Source organism: Rhinolophus sinicus, chromosome X (assembly GCF_036562045.2).
Source record: "Rhinolophus sinicus isolate RSC01 chromosome X, ASM3656204v1, whole genome shotgun sequence".
NCBI lineage: Eukaryota > Metazoa > Chordata > Mammalia > Chiroptera > Rhinolophidae > Rhinolophus > Rhinolophus sinicus.
Genome location: NC_133768.1, coordinates 17,113,782 through 17,141,032, shown reverse-complemented (window position 1 = coordinate 17,141,032; position 27,251 = coordinate 17,113,782). Strand labels below are relative to the sequence as shown.

Sequence of the window (27,251 nt, the reverse complement as noted above, 5' to 3'; positions counted from 1 at the left end):
ATGCCAAAAAAATAAGGAAAAGAAAGAAAAGAAAAAGCTCCCACCCTCCTCCAATTTGCCTAAAATCAGGACATAAATTTTCAAAGTTGTCCCTCCTACCCTCTCTACCAGGAAGGACAAAGGTGAGTCACCAGAGACAACTTTAGACCCTAGCAGCATGGAGATAGTACCAGAGGAGTCTATACAACAAACTTCACTAACTAGCCTGTACCTACCATTAGTTTCCCATATATTTACCTTCCCACAATCTGCAGCCCTTGGAAGTCTAAAACCGCTTTCCTCTGTCTTATCATTTCTTTAAAAATATATTGTTCTTTATCAAAGATGCCACACAAGCTGGAGTTCTAAGCTACCTCTTTGAGTTACTCATTTCTGAGTTTCTCTCATTTATGTATGATATACATGTTAATAAACTTCTGCTTGTTTTTCTCTTGTTAATCTATCTTTTGTTTGTGACAGGGGGCCCAGTCAAGAACTTAGAAAGTTAGAAGGAAAGATTCCTCCCCAACAGAGACAAAGCCAAAGAGGTGAGCTACACTTTTGTTAGGACCCTCTATAGAGAATTTCTTCCCACCTCACCCAAAGCCCGTGCCCAGGAGTCACATGCCTATGGAGATGGGACCACGTAGCAGACTTCTCCGGAACTCTCTGCACCTGCTATGGCCAAGGTTAAGGCCACTCACAGCATCCTGAGGATGCTGCCACCTTAGGAGTTCCATCTGGGTCTTTTTCGCTGGGGGTGGCCTGGCAAGCATAGGTCCCAGGGGCAAAGAGCACAAACAAATTTTTCAGAAAGGATCCAGCTTTTGGCTACAGCATCCCATCCAGCTGGAGACCAACCGAGTTCAGGAAGCTGCTCCTCCTGATTTGACACAGCTCGCCAGCAGAAGGCCTGCTCCCGCTGCCAGGGCAGCCAAAGGCAGCACTGTGTCCCTTCCTGATAGGCCTCAGAATCATTATATAGTGACCTTGAGATCCTCCTGCTCTGTTCTGGAAAAGGCAAAGCTTCCAGAAGACACCCCCAAAATAATCTGTCACACCTTTACACTCATTCAACATCTATGATAACCAGGAAAATAACAGGCCTCCTGTCCTTTGCTGCTTGTGTAGAGTAAGAGTACATGCTTGCAGGGAACACAGAATCCTAAATAAAAAGTGGTGCTTATCTCACCACACTAAATTTCCACTAGAAATTTACATTGTCAGTTTCACAACACAAAACCACCCGTGACCTCTTAAGAAATGAGAGGGGAAAGGCCGGGAGACAGGCAGAGACAACAAATTTACCCTTCATGGGAGCAGAGGCATTCTTGTTTATCTTTTATGGTGATCACTCCTAGCAAAGAACGCAACAAAGCCACATCCCCACACTTCCATGTAAGACCTAGGTCACTGCCACAAAAGCCAAGGCGTCAGGCCTCAGCCCGCTGCAGGTACCTGGATGGACCCTCCCCATTCAGGAGACCAGTCACTAGGGAATGCTGAGGTCAACACTCCTTAGGAGGTACTGTAATTAGTTGCAGTCCAGAGCTGAACTGTACGGCAGAGAAAAGCTTCTCCCCTTCGCAAAGCAGAACATTTTTCCAGCTTTCCCAATGGGTTGCCAAGTGACTCAGCATTGGCCGGTGTGGGCACTATTATTGATGAGAAATCTTCCGCCTGGGTGATATACTGCATACAACACATGCCCAAAGAACAGTGCCAAGTCATACCAGGAAGAGCAGGCAAATTATTCACCTCCACTTCCAATGTAGGCAAATTGTGTCTTAATGCAGGGGCTACTCAATATCAGAAAGACAAAGCCCTAAGATCATCAGAGATTGCCTTCTAAGATTCAAGGAATTATTAGGCAGAGCGTCTCCTTTCTTGTTGACTATTAAAAGGCAATCAAATTGAGGACAGCAGAGAAAAAGGGCAAGAAAAAAAATGATAATTTTTCAAAAACAACCCCAGAGCAGAAAGCTGCATAAAAGCCTTCAGCTCCCTGTATCTTGTCTTTGTGAGTACTACGAGCTCCATCCAGAGGTCATTTTCAGAACTGCACATTCATTTAATTTAGAAAAAGAAAATCTTCATCTTCTAGGGTACAGGGCCCCACCTGCCTTAGGGAACTGCTGGAGATTCTTGGACAACATTCCCTCTTTCCCTCTTTCTTGCCTTTCATTAAAGGAACTGCTCTGAACTCTGAAATACAGAGGGATCTCAGGGAACCTAGTGAGATCCAGCAGGACAACTACCTTTGATATTTGCACTCCTGGCAGATTGAACTCACCTCAAAGAAACCGGAGTGTTCAAAGAATACAGCAGGTCCTCAAATATCACCATTTCATTCAATGTCATTTTATTATAATGTCGATGAGATGCCATAGGAATTTAACTCTTGTTTATATAAATTAGCCTACGGTAAATGGTTTCGTTATATGTTGTTTTGCTTCAAGTCGCAGAATCTACTGACCTTAAGTGAGGACTTATAGTACTTTTAGAAGAAAAACTGAGGACTCTCACTGAAATAAAATGCAAGACTGGAAAGCAACTCGGGGGCAAAAAGGAGTGTGTCTAATATTAGAAGGACTGAGAATAATCCTCCTTCGAGGACTCATGGGCCACTTGCCTAGAAGGCCCAACTGGAAGGCACCCACTCCCTTATGCAACTCAGAAGATTTCCCTGAATCAATCACCAGCCATTCTTCCCAAAGAACTGACTGCAGTGCCCAGAACAGTCCCCTGGTATTCACCCATTCATAACAGCAACAGGCACACAGTCCTCACCACCGCACCCCACCCTCCACGCCAATGGCCCTTGTCCACAAGGGGTCAGGCGAGGATCAAGAGCTCCCAATGAACGGAGCTCTCAACTTCCCAGTACAAGACGCATTCGTTCCAGATATCATAAGCTAGCCTGGCAAGTAAATGAGGCCTTCAAGACAAACAACAACATGTTGGTGCCGAAAGTTTCATCTAGCATCTGGAGAGCTTCTCATCACAGCCCGCATGCTCCTGCCTTCATCAGCTTGCGCCTTACATGACTTAAGACAGCTCTGACAGATTCTGAAGGTGGAAAACAATCAGACTTACCTTTTGTCTTCCTCCAACACCTCCCACCCCCTGTCGCCCAAGTTCTTTCTTCACTGTAAACACTGAACAGCCTTTTCATGTCTATTGACAAAAATATCTATGGCAATGTTTATCCATCTCAGGAGTATTAAAGCTCTAGAAAATATCCTTGCTTAACCTCTGTACGTTCTCATTTCAACAAGGCTAAGCATTCCCAGAATGCTGCCATTTTTTAAAAATAGACATTATTTTTTTAGAGTAGTCTGGGGTTCACAGCAACATTGAACGGAAAGTTCAGATATCTCCCATACACCCCCACACATGCACAGCCTCTCTGACTGACAACACCCCTTCGCCAGAGTGGGACATTCCTTACAACAGATGAACCCACACTGACACATCATCATCACCCAGAGTGCATAGGTTACATGAGTATTCACTCTTGGTCTTGTACATTCTATGGGTTTGGACAAATGTATAATGACACGTATCCCAAAAAATCCTCTCCCTCTTTGTTTATTGACCATAAGGCAAAACTATCTGCGCTCAGCATGACTCAATATGACTGAGCTGTATTCTCCAGGCCTGCCTAGCGATAAGAATCACCAGGGAGACTGGTTTTCACAAAATGTTCAGGCTGCACCCTTGATTCACTAAGTCAGACCTTGTTGGGGAGGGGCCCAGAAAGCTATAGAGCATCCAGGCACCCCACATGATTGCTATCATCAAGAATACATTTCTAAAGAAGAGATGCCCCTAATTTCAGAGTCACCAAGCTGCAGAGCAGCTCCATTAAGAATGCAGAACGTGTTCCCTACACACTTGAGTTCCGGCTCCATCAGAAGACCTACAGTTCAAGATGGGTCCCAGTCTTTATTTTTCCACAGCATGGCTGCTAACACTTTCCTCACTTACTCCCTTGTTGCATAGTACCAGAAAGTTTTACAAGGCCTAACAAGCGTCCAGCTATATTAGGAAATATTTTTGTATTTCTACACAGTGATCTACCACTGGTCTACAGTTTATAAGCATGCTATTCGGATCATTTGTGCAAAATGATGAGTTAGAAAGTAAATCTTCCTGGTTACAGGAAAGGATTTGCCTGGGGACATTTGCACACATCATGCACAGAGCAGGACACACAACCAATATGGGTTTTTCTTCTTTGCACCTTGAGGGCTCTTCTGCCAACTGCTCCCCAAGGATCCCCACCGCTCTGCATTCTGCCACAGCCAATGAGGGTTTATGGCAAAATTCGCTGGGCAGCAAGCCATGTGGCTCTTCCAGATGGCAATTAGGAGAGAACGAAAGGCTGAATTACAAGGTGTTTGAAAATGCAGTTCGCAAAAGAAGAAGTCAGATCTTATTTTCTCTTACCTGCTGGTGATGAAATCTATGTATTCATCCAAAAACAGACCGCTAACTCTGGGGTCATTCGGAGTCAACAGCTCAGTCAATATAAACTACACAATGTCCAGCATGAAAATCCATTAAACCAAAAGTTGGGGTTTTGTGTTTTTTTTCATCAGAAGGAATCCTTACCTTTTCTTTGGCTTTCCTTTTGGTCCCTGCATCCATCCACTCATTTTCTTTCTCCAGCATGTCAATAAAGGCCCAGCGAACACCCTCAATCAATTCCTCCATCTACAAAAAATACCCAAAGAGACAGTTCAAAGGAAGCTTCAGGCAAGGTTTTCTTGGCCACAAGAAATAGTTCAATGTGAAACATGGTGGGAAAGGGATTCCTTTCAGCTTGATCCCATGCTCTGGCAACACTTCTTTTCCCAGGAAAAAGCTGCCCCCGCCTTACCACCACCACCACCACCACCACCACCGCTAGAAGATAACTAACCATTTCTCCCATGAGAACAATTATTAGCCCATCCTTATCAAGGTAGCAACTGATTTCACTGATTTCAATAGTTTAATAAGGCTTTAGAAGAAGCAAGCAAAGGCACGGGCTATGTATTTCAGAGAGATATTGCAGAAGAAAGTGAGTGAGCAGTTGAAAGAGATACTGCGAACAAAGCAACAGGTGGCGAGAGTTAGCACCCCAAAGGACGCTCCCCAAACATAAATCAGAGTTATGTCAGGACCCCAGTGCTTTCCAGATGTAGTGCTAGTGGCTAAACCAAATGCTTGGCTGTTCTGTCACCTTCCTGTTTTCCCCTCTTCTCCCTTGCAGCCCAGAAAAGCTTTATGTTATTTCAAATCTGAAATGGCAGGTGTAACAGGGACTGCTACGGAAAGGCTATCTTCTGAAAGGACCCGAGTGTTTCAACAGTGAGACCACACCCCACAGGGATGATGGCTTTGCCCGGGCTTTTATTCCAGCATCTGTTTGTGGATCAGAAGACTGAGGGGACAGATTCTAACACTTAACTTCAGAGGCCCACACGGAACAGTTTGGTGAGGTCCTGGCTGTTTACCGGTATAAACCTCTCGAAATTCCATTCGTCTACAGAGATGCCTCGGTTTTCTTCATGGGACACTCAAGAAAGAATAAATACTGGGTATGGCACCAGAATTAGAATTTTCATTTGCGAGTATAGGGTTGTAAATCCATTTTTAGCATTAATTCTAGAAGGAAAAAAGTTTAGATGTTTTCTTGGTTCTATAATGAATTGTCGGCACAAAGCTCAAAATAATTTTTTTCTGTTTAATAAGTTTTCAGCTATGTTTTCAGTTCAATAACAGTTGTAAGGGAACCAGAGCTGTAAATCAGTGGGCTGGGTTCCACCGTATGTAAATAAGAACAAACAGCAGATGGAAAGGGTGGGGGGGAGGGGAACTTCACAGCTATTTCTTCCCAATTTAGTAAAAACATTAAAAGAGGAGAAATCTCGACTTGGGATCGGAGCTTGATAAAAACATGAAATTATAGAAGAGCAAAGACTGTTTAAAATTATTAAGTCAGTGCTTCTCAACCTTGTATGTACACTGGGATCTTTGGGGGGAGCTTTAAACAATCCTGAGGCCTGGGCATCAGGATGCAGATGGCATTGGTCTGAGGGCAGCCAGGGCATGGGGCGTTTTAAAAGCTCCCAGGCGATTCTAATGTACATGAGGGCGGACACCCACTGTTCTAGCAGAAGCGACTTGTTTTACAGAGAAGGAAATAAAAGTCAAGGGAATCCAGGATCTGTTCCAGTTCTTACAGCTAGGGAGGGTCAGAGACAGGACCCCACCACAGAGCTAAATGACAGTCATGAGCTCAGAACTCCTAGGAACAACAGAGGTATCCCTCATAAATCAGAGGAAAATGCTAGGGAAGTAGAAAGGACCCAACAGAGAGATGCAGAAGTGAACATTTCAAACAGAAAACCCATACAAGGAGGGTGTTAAAATGACAAGGAAATCTCGAGGGACTAGAACTTTTGCCTGTGCAGTAACTGGCACCCCTAAGTGTTTATGACCTCATTATGCAGCAATACACACCAGCTAGCCCATCACCTTCACATAAAAAGAGAAACAATATCTTCCCAAACTAGAGAGAGGCAACCAGGATATAAAGAAGTAGATGGATCGATTTGAGAGAAATTCGGTAACCAAATCAATGGAACCACGTGATTAATTTGTATTGTATGTGGGGGCAGCAGTGAGGGAAATGGGGAGAGTCAGATTAATTCCCAGGCTTCCGGTGCAGGTAACTAAGAGGACGCTGCTGCCATTTTCTAAGGTTGGGAATGTGGGAAGAGAAAGGGTTGGGGACAGAGGCCAGACATCAGTGAGATGAAGAGTGCATGGGAAGTGGAGACAGCAAGTCTGGAGAAAGAACAAAGACAGAATAGAAGTGGATACAGGGTTAAGAGAGGGGTCTGAGGGTTTGGGGTCTTGGTTGTGTGCACGTTTGCTGCTGCTGCTGCTGTTATAGCTGTTGACCATGTAAGAGATCTGTTTAAATATCCATGGAAACTCAATAAGAAAATAAGCAACCTGATTTTAAAATGGGCCAAAGACACCTCACCAAAGAAGACATACAGATGGGAAATAAGCCTGTGAAAAGATGCTCCACACCATATGTCATCAGGGAAATGCAAACTAAAACAATGAGATACCACTTCACACCTAATAGAATGGCCAAAATCCAGAACACTGATGATGCTAAAAGCTGACGAGGATGTAAAGCAACAGGAACTGTCAGTCAGGAGAGTGCAAATGGCACATCCATTTTGGAAAACAGTTTAACAGTTTCTTACAAAACTAAACATACTCTTATCGCATGATCCAGCAATCATCCTCCTTGATATTTCCCTAAATGAGTTGAAAACTGTTCACACGAAAACCTGCACATGGATGTTTATAGCAAGTTTATTCATAACTGCCAATACTTAGATACAACCAAGATGTCCTTCAGTGAATGATTGGATGAATAAACTGTGGTACATCTAGACAGAATACTATTCAGTACTAAAAAGAATGCGCTATCAAGCCATGAGAAGACATGGAGGAACCTTAAGTGCATATTACTAAGTGAAACAAACCAATCTGAAAAGGCTACGTATTATATGATTCCACTATTTGACATTCTGGAAAAGGTAAAACTATGGAACCAATAAAAAGATCAGTGGTTCCCAGGGGTGGGAGTGGGGAGATGAATGGACACAGCACAGAGGATGTTTAAGGCAGTGAAATTACTCTGTATGAGATTATAATGATGGAGACTCACCTTTGGGAAACAAATGTACCATCCTGGTGAGTGACGCTGATAGTCGTGAAGACTGCATGTATGGGGTCACAGGGGATATAAGAAATGTTTCTACATTCCTCTAAATTTTGTTGTAAACCTAAAACTGCTCTAAGAAAATAAAATCTTTTTAAAATATGGAAAAAACGGAGTGATGGAAAGAATCCAGTGAGGAGAAAGACGCTGAAAATGTGTGAGAGAAAACAGACATGAATGGTCCCTGAGAGGGCAAAGGGGGATGGGATCCAGAGAATATAGTTGACCCTTGAACAACACGGGTTTAAACTGCATGGATCCACATATATGTGAATTTTTAAATACAACACAGGTTTGAACTGGGGGGTCGACTTATACGTGGATTTTTAAATCCACGTTTAAGTGAACCCATGCATTCCAAATCCGTGTTGTTCAAGGGTCAACTGTATTTTCAATCCACAGTTGGGAATCTGCATATTGGAGGGCCAAGTAGCAGTTACATGGATTCTCGACTGTATGTGTGTGTGTGGGGGGGGGGGGGTGGTACTCCCAACTCCCCCATTCTTCAAGGGTCAACTATATACATGGAAGGATTCACCTTAGACATGAGACAGAATTATGAGAGGGAAGAAGGATAAAATGATTGACAGGGATGCAGAAGAATCTATAGATTAGATGGTAGAAGGTTGAGAGTCTGAGCATAATGGCATGTCTTTTGTTCACGAAATAGGAGCAAGATCTTCTGCTAAAAGGGAGGTTTCTCTAAAGTTTAATTTCTTTACACACTGATATGTGCATGGACATATTGGTAGGGAGAGGGATATTTACAGATAAGGACAAAGAGATCAATGAAAGTTTCCTCTCAATACCCTAACCAACACATAGTAATAACAGAAAGCACCTAAAGAATACACCGAAAGCAGAACACATCCCAGGAAAATATTTATTTGGAGTAAGGAGTACAAAAACTAATTTGCTTTCATTATGATGTAAAACAAATTAATCAAATAAAACAAAATAAGCACTCTCCAAGCCAAAGAGATCTTTGGCAAATATGTATTTGGGGATTTTTGGACTTCCACGGTGAATCTCAAGGTCATGTTGCCCCTATTCTCTCTGGAGCATTTTTATGAAGTATGTACTTATTAAAATGGGATGAGTGCTTCCATATACTTCTCTCTAAGTAGCTTGGTTTCATAGGACTCCCCCTGGCCATTCCTGGACGTTATAATTACTATCAAATTCATTAACATTTTAAGTATTTTGCATAGGTTTTCAAAGCTCCCTGTGTGTACCGTCATGCCAAATGGAAATAGAAAGAGGCAAAAAGATTTCAGCCTATTACCAGGATGAAGAATGACAAATAGTTGACTCACATGTTCTTCCTCTTCTTTTCCTTCTTGCTCCTCTCCCCTGTGTCTTCCCTAAATCCATGCTTTGGTAACTCAGTATCTTTGCGACCCTCTTAACAGATGCCGAAACCCATGTGGTAATCACTCCATCTTTGCTTCTCCACGAGCCTCAGATGGTCTCTGCCCTAGTCTTCTCAGGTGCCACTACTCCCCACCCCAGGTCTTAACGCAGGTTCTCAGCTTTTTTCTTTTATGCAGACTTTACAGACTTATTATATAACATTTTCTGTGAAATGGTGCTGAACTACCTCAGCAGATTCCGAGAACCAGAAAAATCTTTGAAGGTAATTAATGTCATTGGTTGGCATGTTAATGCAAATAAGAGAAATAATGATTTTTAGCATGCTGGAACTATGAAGATAAATCACTGAACACTTCTGATTTTTATCTTTAGACTACTCTACAGCATCACATAAAAACATCGCCTTCAGTCAAGTCATGTCCCCTGAGGCAGCAAAAGCCTACTATAATTTTAAAATTTAAAAAAGAGATAAATATTTCTTCATCAAACCTTGACCTAATGCCCCAACCAGGCAATATATAACATTAATAGAAATCACTTCAAGTAGAAGTCATAGAGTGAAGTTTTCTATTGAAAATATTTATTTACAGTCAAAAATCAAAATGTAACATATTAAAATTAACTTGTTATTATGATAAAAATCGGCCACATTCAGGATAAAGGCCATCCAGGAAAAGCAGCATTTTGTTAAGTATCTATTTATTTCAGATTTTATGGATCTACACTGGAAATACAGTTCATTTGATTGGTCTATGGGCAGTTGTTGGTTCTTTTCCTCAACCAGTGCTATTTAAAAGTGGGTTCCCCTTTTCATTCTTTGCACCCCAGGATTTTACCCATAGTGTTTTACATCAAACACCAGGCACTGCTGAGTCATACATGCATATGCATGCACCTGTTACCTCCATCAAAGGGTTTTTTAAATGAGGTTCCCCTATCTTAGTAAATTACAAATTGTCTCACCTGTTCCTCTTTTGATCTCTATCCTTTCTCCCATCACATGGACATAAGAACTTTGTGTTTTTCATTAATTGGTCAAGATGTTTCAATTAATGCATTTGAATGGACATATGCCAATACAGGTATACCTCATTTTATTGCACTTCACTTTACTGTGCCACACAATTATTGCGTTTTCGTCAATATTATCAAAAGACCCTCCACCAGCAAAAAGACTGTGACTTACTGAAGACTCAGGTGATGATTAGCATGTTTTTTAGACATAATGTGACTGCACACTTAATGGGCTACAGGATAGTGTAAATATAACATAGGCATTGGGAAATAAAAAAAATTGTGTGACTTGCTTTGTTGAGATATTCGCTTTATATATCAGTGGCCTGGAACCAACCCCAATACCTCTGAGGTATGCCTGTATTGCTTTGAGAAGGAGTCAGATCACCCCAAACATCAGCTGTAGTTTCCTTCAAAGGTTTGTCTCTGGCAATGGCCAACTCAGATCCTACCTCATGTATATGAATCCCAAACACTTAAACCCACACTTTCAGTCCCATCTCTGAGTTCTTGTTAGGCTTATAATCAGAAATAGGTGTGTGTATAACTGCCATTTATGTTTATTTGGTTTGCCCAACAAGATCTGCAAGATTTAAGAACAGGAACCATGATTTAGACCAAATGAGATCATGGATATGTAAGCAATCTGAGAAGCTGGTGAAGGGCAGCAGAATATGTTGCCCCGAAATATGCCTCTTTGGCATAAGATTACCTTGAGCTGGTTATTTTTAACAAAGAGCAGCTATGGGAGCTCTAAAAACACAGTAGAAGTTACCCTCTGGTAAGAGACATGTACATTTATAAGGGAACTCTCCATTTGTAAGGGTGTCTCCCTCTCTGTACCAGGAAGAGGAGGATGACGGTAAATATTGGGAGATGCTTATCAGTGGAGAAGGGAGGACTTCACTCTGCATAACAACCTGACCTTGTTCACTGTGCTTTGCCTGGTCACCTCCCATAACTGGCTCCCCCTCCCCCATATCTTCTTTTGTCTTTAGCTGGAGATGGTATTTAAGGTGTTGGCTTTGGCCATGTGGGGGAGTTCCTCAGTTTTCCGGGGTATCTTCCATGTATACAAAAGGTATCCATGTTATTAAACTTGTTTGTTTTTCTCCTGTTAATCTATCTTTTTAGTACAGAGGGGTCTCAGCCAAGAATCTAGAAGGGTTGAGGGAAACTTAATTTTTCCTCTTCTACAATATTCTGTAAATTTATAGTTTTACAATTTCATGTCTCACTTTTTATATGATATGATTTCATCTCATATAATACATATAGCAGATGCTCAATAAATACACGTTGATTTATGGTTTTCAAAATCTCCAGTGGGTATCTAGCAAAGAGATGAAACTGGAGCGAATATTGTTTATATGTGCTAATGTATAGCAGTTATTCCAAATATAAACTTTAGTGGAAATCAAATAACTCAGTAAGTTAGCCCAGTCCTTTCTGAGATTGGTGATGCCAGCATGCTACAGGACAGATGGCTAAAAATGGTTTAAATATATATATATTAGAAATAGGCTGATAGAGTTCTTAAAAAAAGAACAAAAAGAAAGTATCTTCAAGGTTGAGTATGTGCATTAAGCTTAAAATAACGTAACTTTAATGAAATTCTTAAATAAAAGATGTAATGTTGAATAGATTTACCTCTTTAATAATTTAGAAATGATAAGTAATATCTTAATAAAACATAAGATTAAAAAGTGTCCAGTATCCCCATTGGTCTAGAGCAGGGCAATATTTCTTAAGTCATAACCACTTGATTAGTGAATGTGAAAAATGGAAATCATTATCATTAATTTATGTGGTTAACCCTGAAGAAATAGGCTGCAATCTGAGGGAAGTTCCTAAAAGTTCCTTTCTGGCAATTTACTAGAAATACATACATTAAATAAATCAATGCACCAATAAATATCAAATATTCATTGACTCACTGTTTATACTGTGACTATTCATTAAAATAAGTTTGAATTGATTCCTGATAAAGATATAATAATGGCATTAAAATAAGAAGTAAAGAAGGGACCCATATTGATGTGGAAGAAGTGGTAAAGCCAGAAAAACTAAGGATAGTTAGAAAATGCTGAGGTTTCTGGCAGCCAAGCGAGCTAATAAAAAAATCCTACCAGTTTGTCAGGATTACAAACTTGCATAGCTATCAAACATGCTGGAAAAAGGAAAAAAGAATATCAAGTTACTTGGATCCCAGACATGCCATAAAGCATGTCAGTATGCTGGTGCAGGAGTTTAGCATGTCCTTTTATCAAAAAGCCTAAGACTGGGGTGGAGGTAATAAGGAGAAAAATCCTATTTACTGGACAGGAACAGACAGACTGTGTCCTAATTTTATAACTCGTCTTTTCCTATTTCCCACTTTCCATCTCTGAGAGGGAATGGAACAGAGACCAGAATAATATTTAGAAGTCAACCAGTCTCATTATGGTCTAATGCTTGGCTGTGGGTAAATTACCCCCAGCAAAACAATTCTGCCTGGTCACTTCCAAAATTCAGTTCTGCTGGAGGGCGTAAATGCTTTCTTCCAGTGAATGAATTTCCAGTACAGGTTCTTTGCAGCCCACAGATCTGATCAGATCTGCTTGACAAGACTATGGCCGACAGTATGTGGCAAAGGCAACAGTGTCCAATGTTATCCAGAGATGTAGACAACGAAGAAGAAAGCTGGGCCAAGTGTGTCATCATCGTGGCAGCACACGCAAGGACAAGGGCCAGAGTAGTGTCCACCCTGATTTCAAAAGAATTCCCAATGAGATAGCTAAACTGTTTGTTTTGCTGGATATCACTTTGTCAAAGGTTGCTTAAAAAGAGCTGTCAGGATTGGGATCTGCTGACATTTCTTGTAACAAGATTTAGCCCATAGAGAATTGTGAAACCTGGATCTGTTACCGAAATTATATTTGGCTCCTTGAGTAGCTTCATGAGACTTTCCTATGAGCCAGATTTAGCATTAAATGATGAGTGGGTTCTGGAACGTGACCAGGGCACTAGCATTAAAAGGATCTTTCTCCCAACTGAAAGCTACTACACTGGACATGTACAGAGGACTAAGAACAGCAAAAACCCCAGGCACCTCCCTCACTCTCTCTTTCTAAGAGAAATTACCAGAAAGGAGATCTCAGCGCAGAGGAGTTGCCACAGTTAATGCCAGGACTTTAATGGTATGAATTCTCTCCTTATGATTAATCTTAGGCATGACACACAGTAATAATACGAGCTAACATTCACTGCGCACTTACCATGCACCAGGCACCATGCAAGGCCTCCACATGTATTATGTCACTGTCCTCACCATTAAGGTAGTCTCCTTTATCTGTAGTTTCGCTTTCTATGGTTTCAGTTACCCATGGTCAACCATGGTCTGAAAATACTAAATGGAAAATTCCAGAAATAATCTTTAAGTTTTACCTTGTGCTCTGTTCTGAGTAGAAATCTCACGCCGTCTCACCTGAGACGTGAATCAACCCTTTGTCCAGTGGATCTACACTGTATATACTTCCTACCTGTTAGTCACTTAGTAGCTGTCTTGGTTATCAGATCGGACATCAGAGAGACCACATTCACATAACTTTCGTTACAGTATATTGCAGTAATTGTTCTATTTTATTAGTAGTTATTATTTTTAATCTTTTACTGTATTTTATAAATTAAACTTTACCATGGGTATGTATGTACAAGCATAAGTCATTTTATTGCACTTTGCTTTATTGCACTTTACAGATGTTGAGTTTTTTTCTAATTGAAAGCAAGACCCTCCACCAGTCAAAAGATTGTAACACACTTCACTGTGATACTTTATTGCAGTGGTCTGGAACCGAACCTGCCATATCTCCAAGGTGTGCCTGTACAGGAAAACCATAGTATATGTAGGGTTCAGTACCACCCAGTTTCAGGCATCCACTGGAGGTCTTGAAATGTATCCCCCACAGATAACAGGTGATTGCTGTACTATTTGTATCTCTATCTGTGATTCATTGCAATGAGGTTTTAATTCTACACCCCTTCCTTTATCCATGCCCTTTGCTGTGTGGATTTGTAGTTCCTTTCACTAGAAATGCAGTCCATTTCCCTGCTCTGTCCACCTGGACTGACCTTGTGGCTTGCTTTCGCCACAAGAATGCAGATGTGACATTATGCCAATTCTGAGCCTGGGCCTCCAGACGCCACACAGGTTTCTGCTTGCTCACTTGCACCTGTGTCATCACTACAAGAACATGGCCAGGCTAACCATGCTGTAGGAAGTAAAACACCTGGAGCAGAGCTGAGTCATCCCTGTCAACTCTGCTGAAGCCAACCTAGACCAGCCAACCCTCAGACATTTGAGAAGCCCAGCCAAAATAAGTGGAGCTGCTCAGGGGAACGCCAACTGACTCCAGATGTATCAGCAATAACTGCTTATTGGTGAAGCCCACTGACATCTTGTGGTTGATCGTTATGCAGCATTATAGCAGCAGAAACTCATGTGCCATTTATAAACAGGAAGACAGAGGCGCAAAGAGGTTAACTAACTTGCCCGAATCGATAAGAGTAGAACTGGGATATGAGCTACTAATACAACTTGCAGAAAATCAGAGGTAATTTCTACATAAGGTCAATATTTTATAACTATGTTTCAAAAGCCCTTTTAAAACTCGAGGCATTTTGGTTTGCCTTAATTCAGACAGGTCTTTAGCAAAGACTCAGAGAAACTGATCTTGACATTATACCTGATACCACTGACAAGACAAACAAAAAGAGGGACGCTTGGTAGCCAGAGAGAATATTCTTTCTTTGTGTGACTTGTGTTAAAGGGAGTTTTATCTTTATCTATAAAATGGCTGTACTGAGAGCAATGCTTGTGAGCAGCAGCTTCTACAAGGAACGAAGAACCCCTCAGTATAAGGGCATTGCTATAATGGATGACACTGACTTTCATGTGACTTCTGCCACCAACGTTAGAGTTACATCTCATTTACTCAACCACTGAGAGAAACGGTGAGTGGGGGAATTGGAAAACTTGAATATTAATAGCACTACATCAATTCAATTACCGTGGCTCACTAATGAGGTGGACTCCTACTGTATGGAGGTTGCAAGTTCAAACTCCACCACTGCAATTGGACCCGTGTGGGTACTTAAGTCTTCGGCACCAGCTGCAGCAGTATGGGGTGGGAAGAGAAACCTGTTCTTGGGATAAGAATTACTACAGAAATTGCCCACACAGAGCGGCTCAGAAAATTGGAAGGTACTGTAGGTCATCTATTTCATTACTTGGGGACATGGACAATGTCTTTATCATAAAGGGAAATAAGATTAAGCTACTAGAATACAGGAGAAATTAGTAAATTGTTTTACACAGTAAGTTTTAATTCTTCACTCAATAAAGTCTATATCTGAAGTGTAATAAAAGATGTGTTCGTCTTTAACTAGATTAACCTTCTGTATACCAAAGTTTTTTTTAATGGTCAGAAGACCTAAATGATAAATTGTATTCCTTCCCTCACAACTTCTGAATGTTCCACTGACATTAATGTATATGAAACACCGGTTTCTAATTTTTGAGCTGAGAAACAAATTCCATTTTATATGTAAATGTAAAACAATTTTGCGTAAACACATGTGATTTTACAGAAATGTTACTATTGTGAAAATTGTGGAATGTTATATTTTATTTTATTCTTTACCTCAAATTATTCATCATTTTAGAAAAGCATGTCACTACATAAGGCTACTCTACTAAGACCACAAGACATAGCAGCCCTACCTAAAACACAGAAACAAACACAGGGAGGCAGCCAAAATGAGGAGACAAACATGTCCCAAATAAAGGAACAGAACAAAGCTCCAGAAAAAGAACTAAACAAAATGGAGACAAGCAATCTATCAGACACAGAGTTCCAAACACTGGTTATAAGGGTGCTCAGTGATCTCAGGGAGAACTTCAACAGAGAGATGAAAACCATTAAAAAAAAAAAAGTCAGAAATAAAGAATACAATAACGAATATGAAGAATACATTACAGGGAATCAACAGTAGATTAAATGAAGCAGAAGACTGAATTAATCATTTATAAGATAAGATAGCAGAAAACATCCAATCAGAACAGAAAAAAAAAGAAGTTTTAATACATAAGAGACCCGCGACATTAGCTTTGATTTGAGGGGTGACAAAGACTCTCTCCTTGACCAAACTTTAGTCAGGTTCCTCTAAGCCCTCTTCTTTACATGGCCTCAACTTTGGCCCCCATCCTTTCCTTGCCGGGCCTGCATAATCCAGTTTTAGCAAGAATCCTGATACGTCAGTTTAGAGAGAATCCCCCACCCTTGATATCTGAGCACCCTGGCCTGTCTTCTGCAGTCTCCTGACCCTTGATATCTTCTCTTAGTAATTTTCCATCCACCGACCCCCTCACCCTGCTCGTTGGCCATAAATCCCCAGCTGTCTTTGCTGTATTCAATTGAGCCCAATCTCTCTCCCCTACTGTGAAAAGTCTTCATATGTTTTGCAATAGTCCTGAATAAAGTTTTCCTTACCATTTTAACAATTATCAGAATAATTTTTCCTTTAGCAGTGTTCACCCTATAACAAAAACACAGAAAATTCGAAGGGACCCCCAAAAAATGCCTATTGGCAAACTTGAGATATATGAATAAAGATAAGTAGTTTGGGGACACAGTGTCTATAACGAAATAAAATGATATGGTTGAATAATAACTCAGCTCAGCCAAAACATTGAAATGGAAATTCCAATTTCACTGAATTTCCTAGAAACTACAGTTACAGCAGAAAGTTTTTTGTTTGTTTTTTTTTTTTTTGCTTCAACACTTATTAGAAAATTGTTCTTGGATATATATGTTCACATTTCTGCCTTAGTAACTAAGAAATGGTAAACATTTTTAAAAGTGTTTTTTGATGAAAAATCGTACAGAGCTTTGTGTCACCGCACCAAACATCAGGTATCACTCCTCAGAATGATATATGTAGAAAATACTGGAAATTGAGTTCAGTGTGTAGACTGAGCCAAACATACACCTCGAAAGTTGCTCTTAGATAAAATCTCTGATAACCAATTTATTTCTTATTGTTTCCCTCTTTCTTCTGAATATTGTATGAACACAAAAATTCAATGTCCACCTGTTGGATTTGAATTACGATTTCAACTGTACTCGTCTTTAAAATATTTAAATACTAGAAGCAAAATCTATTCCGATTGTGTCCTGTCTCTAAAATGCTAAAAAATAGGAAATGTGTGTCTTTTATTTTTATAAGATCTTAATATATGAATAAATAATTTTCTGACAAGGGTGACTTAATAATAGGAAAAGCTACTAAGTCTCCTCATTATGACTAGTCTCCTCATTTCAGTCATAAAAATGGTAAAAATTCAAGTGTTTCTGAGAGAAAAGGAAGGGAACAGAGCACTGGCTTAAAGCTAGATAGTCTGGGTCTGAACCTACTTAAACCATTTTCAAGCTGTATAATCTTCAGGAATTGACTTAAACTCTCTGAGCCAGTTTCCTCTTCTGGAAAATGGGGTCAGTGATAGCAGTTATAAGGCCATCGTGAGGATTAAATGAGTTAACACATTAAAGCACTTAGAAGAGTGCCAGACATCCAGTTAAATCTCAGTAAAAGTTAACTACTTTATTGTCATTACCAGATTGTTACATTATATCCCGACCATCACAGTCGCACGAAGCCCATGGTGCCCATCTCTTCCCTTCCTGGCCATCAGTGGGATCTTCACCTGCTCTCCATGGATGTCGGTATCTATCTGGGGGCATTTACTCATATATTACAGATACTGTAAATTATCATTAATAATAAAAAGGAAATGGAAGAGAAAAATAACAAGTAATAACTTCAGACCTCCCTCCCCACGACACACATTCCCCTAATCCTCTCTCCTGTCATTTAGGTCATGAGCATACAGATCAGGATGTGTCACAGGGGGTGGAGCACCATCTCTATGTATAGTGACAATACATCATGGATTCTCTGAGGGAGTCCCACTTTCATATCCTGTGTATAACTTTCCCCCTAAACAACTTGTTAAATGTTCAGCTAATATGCTGTATGTTAAAATTATGCATGATCTTCTTCCAAATAAGACAAAAATCAAAGAAGTTCTCTGACATCCAAGGTCCTGATTTTTGGTTCTGAAGATTGGAGAGAGAATGTTAGTGCAAAAGGCACAAAATGACAGATTTAGTTTGGCTTCCAAAGTATTGACCAAGATTTAATGTGGGAGAATTCACATAAAAATCTGTATCTCTGACTTCTCTCAAAACAAAATAAAACAAAAACAGAACTCCAGCAACCCTCGGGCATCCTGCATGACGAGAGCCTGAGCTGAACCTGAACCGTGGATAGCACATTCATTCCTATTCACCACTATCCTGTCCCAGACACTGAGGCCCAGGGCCAATTACCACTCATCACTGCACTTTCCCTGGCTTTTGCCAACACCCAGCCAACTTCACTCCTGTATGTTATTTAATGTTCCTCACTGACTGTGAGGGTATCGCAGTTTTGGAACCCCAGCTTTCGCCTTGACTGAGTCCTCCGCGCTGCTCATCTTTAACTTGCAGACTCCACCCCACCATGTCCCTGAGCCAATGAGAACCAAGCCTCTGAGGTGTTCACCTCAGAGTAGGGTCTGGAATTTGTCTCTTCTTCTAAGTTGGTATGCCAGAGAACCCGAAACATCCTCACCAAGTAGCAGCTTGATGCCAACTCTCACCCCTATTCCCAGGCCATGAATCCTGGTGTTGCTTGAGTCCTTCCCCGCTTATAGTGGAACCTTCTGTGAAACCCAGCTGGTCAGGAGCTGAAGACACCACTTTTCCAGTCCTGGCTACAAGCACCTGTTCACCCAGGGACTGAGCCCTGCCACACTGAACTCAAAGAGATCCCTCTTCAATTCTTTACATGGGCACTGTCCACTGCAGTAGCCACACATGGCTACTGAATATCTGAAATGTGGCTCATCCAAACTGAGATGTGCTATAAGGCTAAAATACACATGGGGTTTCAAAGATTTAGTATGAAATGAATCATATAAACTATCACATTAATAACTTTGACATTAATTACTTGTTGAAATGATAATATTTTGGATATATTTGGTTAAACTATATTATTAAAATTAGGCGGTGGGATGGCTCAGTTGGTTAGAACGTGCTCTGAACAACAGGGTTACCGGTTCGACTCCCACATGGGCCAGTGAGCTGCGCCCTCCACAACTAGATTGAAGGACAACAACTTGGAGCTGATGGGCCCTGGAAAAACACACTGTTCTCCCAAAAAAAAAATTTTTTTTTAAAAGAGCATCTTGCTCTTCAATCTTAAAAACAAAAATTAGTTGTGCTTGTCTCCTTTACTTTTTTAATGTGGTTACTAGAAAATGTAAAACTATATACGTGGCTCATCATATTCAAGTTCTACTGGATAGTGCTACTTTAGGTGACGAAGACAACCACTGTCCAAAGAGTTCTGCAACTCCCTTCTCTCACTCCACCGGCCCGTCCTCAGGTACAAGTAAGGCTTGTAGCCAGTTCCATGTGGGTTATGGCCCTGTCCCACTACCTGAAAAGCAAGAGACAGTTCCATATGGCCTCTTTAGGTGGCTTTCTGTGGAAGGATTCTCCTTTTTCTACATCCTATTCTTCTCATTTCTAATTAAATTTGTAACCACATAGGTATGTGTGAGTGAATAAACAGGAGTGGATATGTCTGTGTGCACATGCACACTTGCATATGGGAAGTCAAGGAAATAGTAATGTGGAATTGGGTGTTCTCCCCAGTGAAAAGGAAGAGAACTCTGCTAGGTTGGGGGTCAGGGGTGCTTTCTCCTCTACAAAGGAAACCTCAAAGTGAACTGCTGTCTCCCAAACTCTTGGACAAAGGGTGCCAACCAGAGGCAGTTGGGCCAACCCTACAACTAAGAGGGTGTAGAAACACAGATACTGAGAAGCAGGAAGTCCCTTGGAGGAACCTAGGTACCAGTATACAAGGGAAAACTAAATAGTTCAGGGGAAAACAAAACAAGAAGAAGCCCGGAGGCCCTCACACAAGGTTTGGCACACTCCATTTAAACCAATCTGAAACAGGGCAAGTTTCACTGAGCTGAAAACGGAAGCAGTTACTTGCACCAAAGCAACAGGCTTTGGTAAATGAAGGACTGCTGTCCAACTCAACAGCTTGCCCTGCTCACATGAATCGCCAGGGCCAGGTTTCTTGGTAGTAACTGTCTGCAAACAAATGAATGGTGCGAAGGCCTTGCTACTCCATGTGTGATCCCTGGGCCAGCAACACAAGCATCACTTGGGAACTTGTTATGCAAATTATTGGGTCCTACCCAAGACCCAAGTTAAAAAGATCCTTCTTAAAATGCAATGAGATCCTCGTGTGATTCCTGAATACATTCAAGTTTAAGAAGTACCTGAAGTTTAAACTTCTGACTGTATTCATTTGCTTAACAACCAGTTTTTGTAAATAGAACAATGGCAGCCTTCACTCTGAGTTAGTCTCTGGAATTCGTCCCATTGGGGATCTTTCTGTTTTTCTTTTTCTTTGGGCTGTAGCTAATAACACAAAATATTTTTCATGTAAATCAGTGGTTCCAGGTGGTTCCTGGATAGAAGCCCTGCAAAAGGGTATAAAAAGCCAGATATTTCTCTTATGAGTTTCCAACTTAAGTATTCCCTGAGGCAAATTGCTTTGGCTTAAGGCAGGCAAATAATTTTATGTAAAATAGATGAGTATCAATGTAACTATCACACTACCTCCATGTCCCATGTACATCAAAATAAGGGGGGAAATGCCAAAATCAACTTTGTCTTAGAATGTCACACCCTGACACACGAAAAGGGACTTTCACACCAAAACTGAGAAAAACAAATCAATCCACATACCTTTCATATTACTTAAAATTCTTCTACTGCCAAAAAAAGTACTGCTATATAAAAAACCCTTCAGTATCCCTTAATTGTTTTTATATCCTTCCCAGAGCTTATGTTACCACTGTGATTATCTGATAAATCTCAATCCACTTACCCCAACCAAGGAGTAAAAGAAAACACACAATGGGAATATTAAGTATTTTGAAATAAGACATTAATTCTTCAATGGAATTATTTGCAAAAAGAGGACATTCAGGCTCAAATATAAAGTCTCAAACTTGGCTTAATTCTCCAAAGTATCAAAAAAAGTGCAAAGCTCCAGGTACCATGTTTTCCCGAAAATAAGACCTAATTGGAAAATAAGCCCTAGCATGATTTTTCAGGATGCTCGTAATATAAAATAAGCCCTACCATATTTCCCCAAAAATAAGACCGGGTCTTATATTAATTTTTGCTCCAAAAGACACATTAGGGCTTATTTTATATTACGAGTATCCTGAAAAAATCATGCTAGGGCTTATTTTCCAGTTATGTCTTATTTTCGGGGAAACACGGCAAATATCTTTAGATTTATGATATTCCAAAACCAACTTCAGCACAAAACACATGGTTATGTATTACATATCAACACATAATACCAACTATGTGAATTATCATAACTCAACAGACTTTTTTATGTTTTTGCCTTTAAAGTCACTATTTATTAACCACCTGTATCCAAGCTGCTCATATATGTGTATCTGATTGACTATAATGGATTATTAGTGAAGGGGAGCAAAATATCCCACTCCAAAATATGCCTCTTTGGCACACTGTTTGGGGCTGATTATTTTTGAGAGGTTGCAGACACAGGAGAAGCTCTGAAACTAGTGAGAGAAATTAGCATTCATAAGGGAAATCTCCATTGTAAGGTGTCTCCCTCTCTGTACCAGGAAGAAGAAGATGACTGAATCTCTAGAAGCTTTTATCAATACAAAAGGCATGGACTTAAATCTGCATAACAGCCTTACCCTTGTTTACTGTGCTTTGCCTGGTCACTTCCCATAACTGAATTCCCCCCTCCCCACCTTCTTTTTGTCTTTAGCTGGGGATGGTATATTTAAGGTGATGGTTTGGGCCATTTCATGGAGTTAGTCAGTTTTCCTGAGTCTCTCCCAAGCACACAGGAGGTATATGTGTTATTAAACTTCTGTTTGTTTTCCTCGTTAATCTGTCCTTGATTACAGAGGTGTCTCAGCCAAGAACCTAGAAGGGTAGAGGGAAAAGTATTTTTTCCTACCCTACATTAGTTAATCGCCTAGATATTTTGCTCCATGCCATTTGTAAAATATAATTCTTCACAAAGAAAATGCATGCGTGCACACACACACACACACATGCACACACACACACACACACACACACAATGCCTAGCTAAATCCAAATTTCTAATTCAAAATACACCCCTTCCTCTAACGCAGCTGAAACAGATGGAGAAGAACACACTGCCAAGGTGAGGAATCTCTTTAAATTCGTAACTTGCCACCTCACCTAGACCTTACTGCCTCCAGGCAGCCATTCTCTATTTCCTCAGTATATTCACGCTCCCCCTGCCCTGGACAACTATTTCAGAACTTCTCCTCTCACCTCTAACCTTCAACCCAGACCTCTGTCCTGAACTCAAGACTCTCATACCCTATTGCCTCCTTGACATCTCCACGTGGAAGTCTGATAACATTTCAAATTCAACATGGCCAAAAGTAAACTCCTCATCTTCTCTTCCAAACCTGGCCTTCCCACAGTACTCCCCTTATAAATTAACAGCAACTCCATACTTTCGTTTAATCAGACTCAAAACTCTTACTCTCAGATCCCTCATCTAATCTGTCAGTAAATTATGGTGGTTCTACCCTCCAGAATGTATTTAGAATCCAACCCCTTCTCACAACTTCCACTGTTCCCACCTGGTTGGAGCCACCATCATCTCTGGTCTGGTCCCTCCAATAGTCTCCTAACTGTCCTGCCTGCTTCTATCCTTGACCCCCTACAATCTCTTCTCAACAAAGCAGCCAGGGTGATCCTGTCAACATAAGTCAGGTCACATCAGGCCTCTGCTCAAGAGCCTGCCTTAGCTCCCCACTTCACTCTGAGTAAAAGTCAACATTCTTACAATGGCCTACAGTACAGGCCTTATAAAATGCCACCATCCCTGTTACTGCTCTGACCTCAGCACCTGCTTCTCTCACCCTCACTCATCCCACTACAGCCTCATGATCTTCCCAGGAGCACTCCAGGTACATCCCTGCCTTATGGTTTTTGCTGTTCCTTCTGCCTAGAACACTCTTGCCCCGGATAGCTGCCATAGCTAATTCTCCCACCTCCTTCACATCTTTGCCAAATGTTATCTTCACAGTGAGGCTTTCCTTGACCATCCTATTTAATCCTACAACCCACGCCACACACCCACACCTTCTAGCGCTCCTGATTCCTCTTTACCCTGATCTTTTTTACTTTTCTTCCAGAGTCCTTATCATCTTCTAACACACTTATTAATTTATGCATTGTGTTTTGTATCATCTGCTCATCAGTTCCCCCATTTAGATGTCGACTCAATGAGGTCAGGGATCTTTGTCTGTTTTGTTCCCTTATGTATCCCATGTGCCTAGAACAGTGCCTGGAATATAATAGGTGGTCAACAAATATTCGTTAAGTAAATGAGTGAAACTAAACCTCAGCTTTTATTAGCTGTATCTGGCTGGACCATTAATGCCATTACAACAATTACACACAGCCAGAAATCCAGGTACATGGAAGTTCATTACACTGTTCTTTCCACTTTTGTATGTTTAGAAAGTTCCAAAATAAAAGGATTTCTTTTTAAGTTTATGAAAAAAATAGACACAGTGTTCTCTGTGAGATAAATGTCACACCCCTTTAATTTTTAAAAAAACAGTGTAAGGAGAGGAGAAAATAACCTGTATCTTATTTCTATTTCTAAGCCACTTAATAGTTGTTAAATATATTATAAATCACTTCATCTCTGGGTCTGCAACTTCATCTCTAAAACGGAGAGAGGCCTGACTGGAAAACCTCTACCTTCTGTGATTGTAACAGTTCAAATACCCAATCATAACATTATCTAGGCCCTTTATTTTCCTAAGCATAGACTTCACACATTTGATTTCTACAGGAGAAATTCTGAATCTGGATGGCATGATTTCATGCTTGCCTTCTCACTTCTATATTTTCTTAATTTTCATGACTACATTGTATGTTTCAGTTTTTAGTTAAGATGGTACTATACGTATTCGTCTTGGAAGTGAAACTGTTATTTCGATTCATTGCGTGAAGAGCTGGAAGGCTGACACTGGTCTGTTAACCATACCCGTGTCAGATCTGAGTCGCTGCCATTGTTTTCACCAGCTGGGAGCAGCACTTACCATCTCCTTCTTATCTTCCTGGAAGTGCACATCCACAAACATTTTTCCAACAACATAAGGGAGGGCACTTTCGATAAAGTTTACACATTTGTCCCACTGAGGCAACAAAGTTGTGGTCCCCTGGATTACCTGTGGAAGATAATCAATCCACATTGAGTTTCACTTGGATAAAACCTATGGCTGGGAAAAAAACAACAACAAAAAAACCTCAAACAACCTTAAGAAAACAGTCTACAAAACACTGCACACCCCAATCCATATATATGTGTCAGATTGTAGAGCCAAGGGTGAAATTAGATAAAGAAAAAAATTCTGCTTGTCCCCAGTTATACTTAAAACTAAATGAAAATATTTTGACAGTGAAAAATCATGTAGTTCTCCTTTCCTTCCAATTTTCCCCATTAAACAAAGGATTTAGACAATAGCATAGCTCTTCTGTAGTTCGCAGGGATGTGAGGGGATACCGTCCAAGTGTCCAGATAGTATTTAATATCCATTGAGAACTAAAGTTCCATCAAGAAAGACCCACAATTCATCGGTGATCAAAGTTCTTGCTCAGTGAGGGTTTCCTTGCTCTGCGTAGTACACTCACAAGGAGAACATGGAGAACGTGGCCCACCATGAAAAACCCAGGAAGCATATTTATATTGTGTTATAGCAAAGAACACAGCGGTAATCAAGTAAAAAACAGATGTAAATGTTTTCCCCATCTGTCCCAATTAAACCATTACAAGAAAACATTTACAAACAAGGAAGGAGGTTTCAAAGCAGGACTTGAAAGGCTCAAAGGTTTACTCTTGGGGATGAAAGCAAAGAAATAAATATTATTTCAGTTGCCCTTTGGAGGTTGGGAGTTCAGAGCACTCAAGATTGCAAAGTGAAGGCAGGCAGTGAGGAAGGGAGGCCCTGAGAATGGTGGCAGGAGGCATCCCTTGAACAATGTTAGACCCAGATTGTTGGTACAGGGCACATGGGACTAACACTTAAGTTCATTATTCTCCCTCTACTTTCTGGTAACATAATCCCTCTCAGGGGTAAGGAATGAATCCATTTTTAAAACCTCTAGAGAAAGAGACCCTACAACTTTCTTTCGCAATTCAATATTATATTTAGCACTTTATGTTCCAGAAACATCCCCTCGTACACAAGCTCAAATTTTTCATACATTACTTCTTATACCTGTCTCTCTTCTTCTCGTCCCAGTGGGAATGGAAAACAGCCGGGTACCATCTTTTATATAATCCATAGGAGTCAAATATATACTACTTGTTTTATAGCTCAATGTGTATAGTTGTTTTATGCTGTTCTCTATAGAGCTCAATATTCTAGTGATGTTAAAGGGCAAAAATGTATTCAAAATGATTGTGTTACTCCTCAAGAGTAATGACCCACTAAGAATTTCTGTACTTACCAGTTTCTCTGATAACTAAAGCATCTGCCAAATGAAAGCATAGCTTATAAAATTCATCATTCACTTAACTTCAGATTGAGAGAAAAATAAAGTATTTTTTAAAAGTCCCAAAATCCTTAAAATGTAAAAAAAAGCCACAAAATTATTAAGTGCTCTAGTGGTGGGAGAAGTACTCAGACAAAAGCCTGCCTCTGAAACAAAGACAAGAGTAACACCTATGTAAAATGAGACTAAGAGCGTGAAAGAAACCAAGATCAAAGAGCCAGATGGGGAGTGAGAAGAAAAGTATTCCCACCCCCCACCCCACCCCCACCCACCCCCCCACCCCTACCCCCCACCCCACCCCCGCAGTTGAGCAAGGTCTTGGAGGAGACTAGATTTAGGCCTCTTCCGCCTAAGATAGATTCAAAGATTAAAGATAAACTTAAAGACAAAACTCTGTCCCTAAATTAAAGATGAAACTTTACCATCTAATACATAAAGCATAAACATTTTGAATATTCAGAATACTGAAAATGAAATAGTTACAAATGCATGACTAAGAAATATTAAAACTATAATTACAGTTAAAAAACACTGGGGAAAAATGGGAATAAGTTGATAAGCAATAGAGAGTGAAAACAATATGATGGCCCCAAGTATTGCTCTAAATATCTTTATATAGCCCCATCAAAGTAGGGCTTGAGTGTATTTTACTATATGTAAGGTTTATCTCAATAAAAAAAATAAAGCAAAAAAAGAGTAGAGCTTGGGCTGCAAAACTCTCTCTGTCCAATCCCTAAAGATTATTTTTTTGTTGGATTAATTAATATATGGGTTGTTCCAGCATGTAAAGTTATCCAGTTAAGTAACATTGCAATCTTCTTAAAACTTACCCTTGAAAATTCCAGCCACCTATATTGAAAGCGCCTGCTAAGGTTTGGAATTCTGGAATAAACCATCCTCCACACCAAATAGTTGGCAATGGTCCTGTTAACAGAGAGAAACGCACATTTACTGTATTTAGGTTGATATCTGATGCTATGCAGAACACCTTAGGGAAAACTGTTGGCAATACTCCATGTAGGGTCCTCTTGCTCATACAAAACTGCAGAACTTTCACTTAAGAAATGACATAAGATGATACAATGTCAATAAGCTTAACCAAGTAGGTGGGCTTGCTTTTCACCACCTACTACAGATAGATGAAGATTCCAGCTCCAGGCCTCATTGAGAACATTTTGCTTTCCCTCTCAGAGCATGGAGTCCACTGTTGCCCAGCCTTCATGTCTAGAAATTGTGGATACCTTCGAATTATTAGGTGATTTGATAAAATAACTCCATATGAATTCTTATCTTTGGAAACAAACAGCAAT

The 27,251-nt window shown here is 40.4% G+C and overlaps 1 protein-coding gene across 2 annotated transcripts in view; it reads right to left on the bottom strand.

Moving 5' to 3' along the window:
- Positions 1 to 27,251, bottom strand: part of PHEX (phosphate regulating endopeptidase X-linked) — a 205,005-nt gene that overhangs the window by 110,605 nt on the left and 67,149 nt on the right. For both annotated transcript variants that reach the window (XM_074323776.1, XM_019714582.2), the window contains exons 10-12: positions 26,772 to 26,865; positions 24,486 to 24,614; positions 4,597 to 4,698 (exon numbers count right to left, since the gene is read on the bottom strand). In XM_074323776.1, the coding sequence (XP_074179877.1) occupies positions 4,597 to 4,698; positions 24,486 to 24,614; positions 26,772 to 26,865 (325 nt within the window). The remainder of the gene's footprint in view (positions 1 to 4,596; positions 4,699 to 24,485; positions 24,615 to 26,771; positions 26,866 to 27,251) is intronic.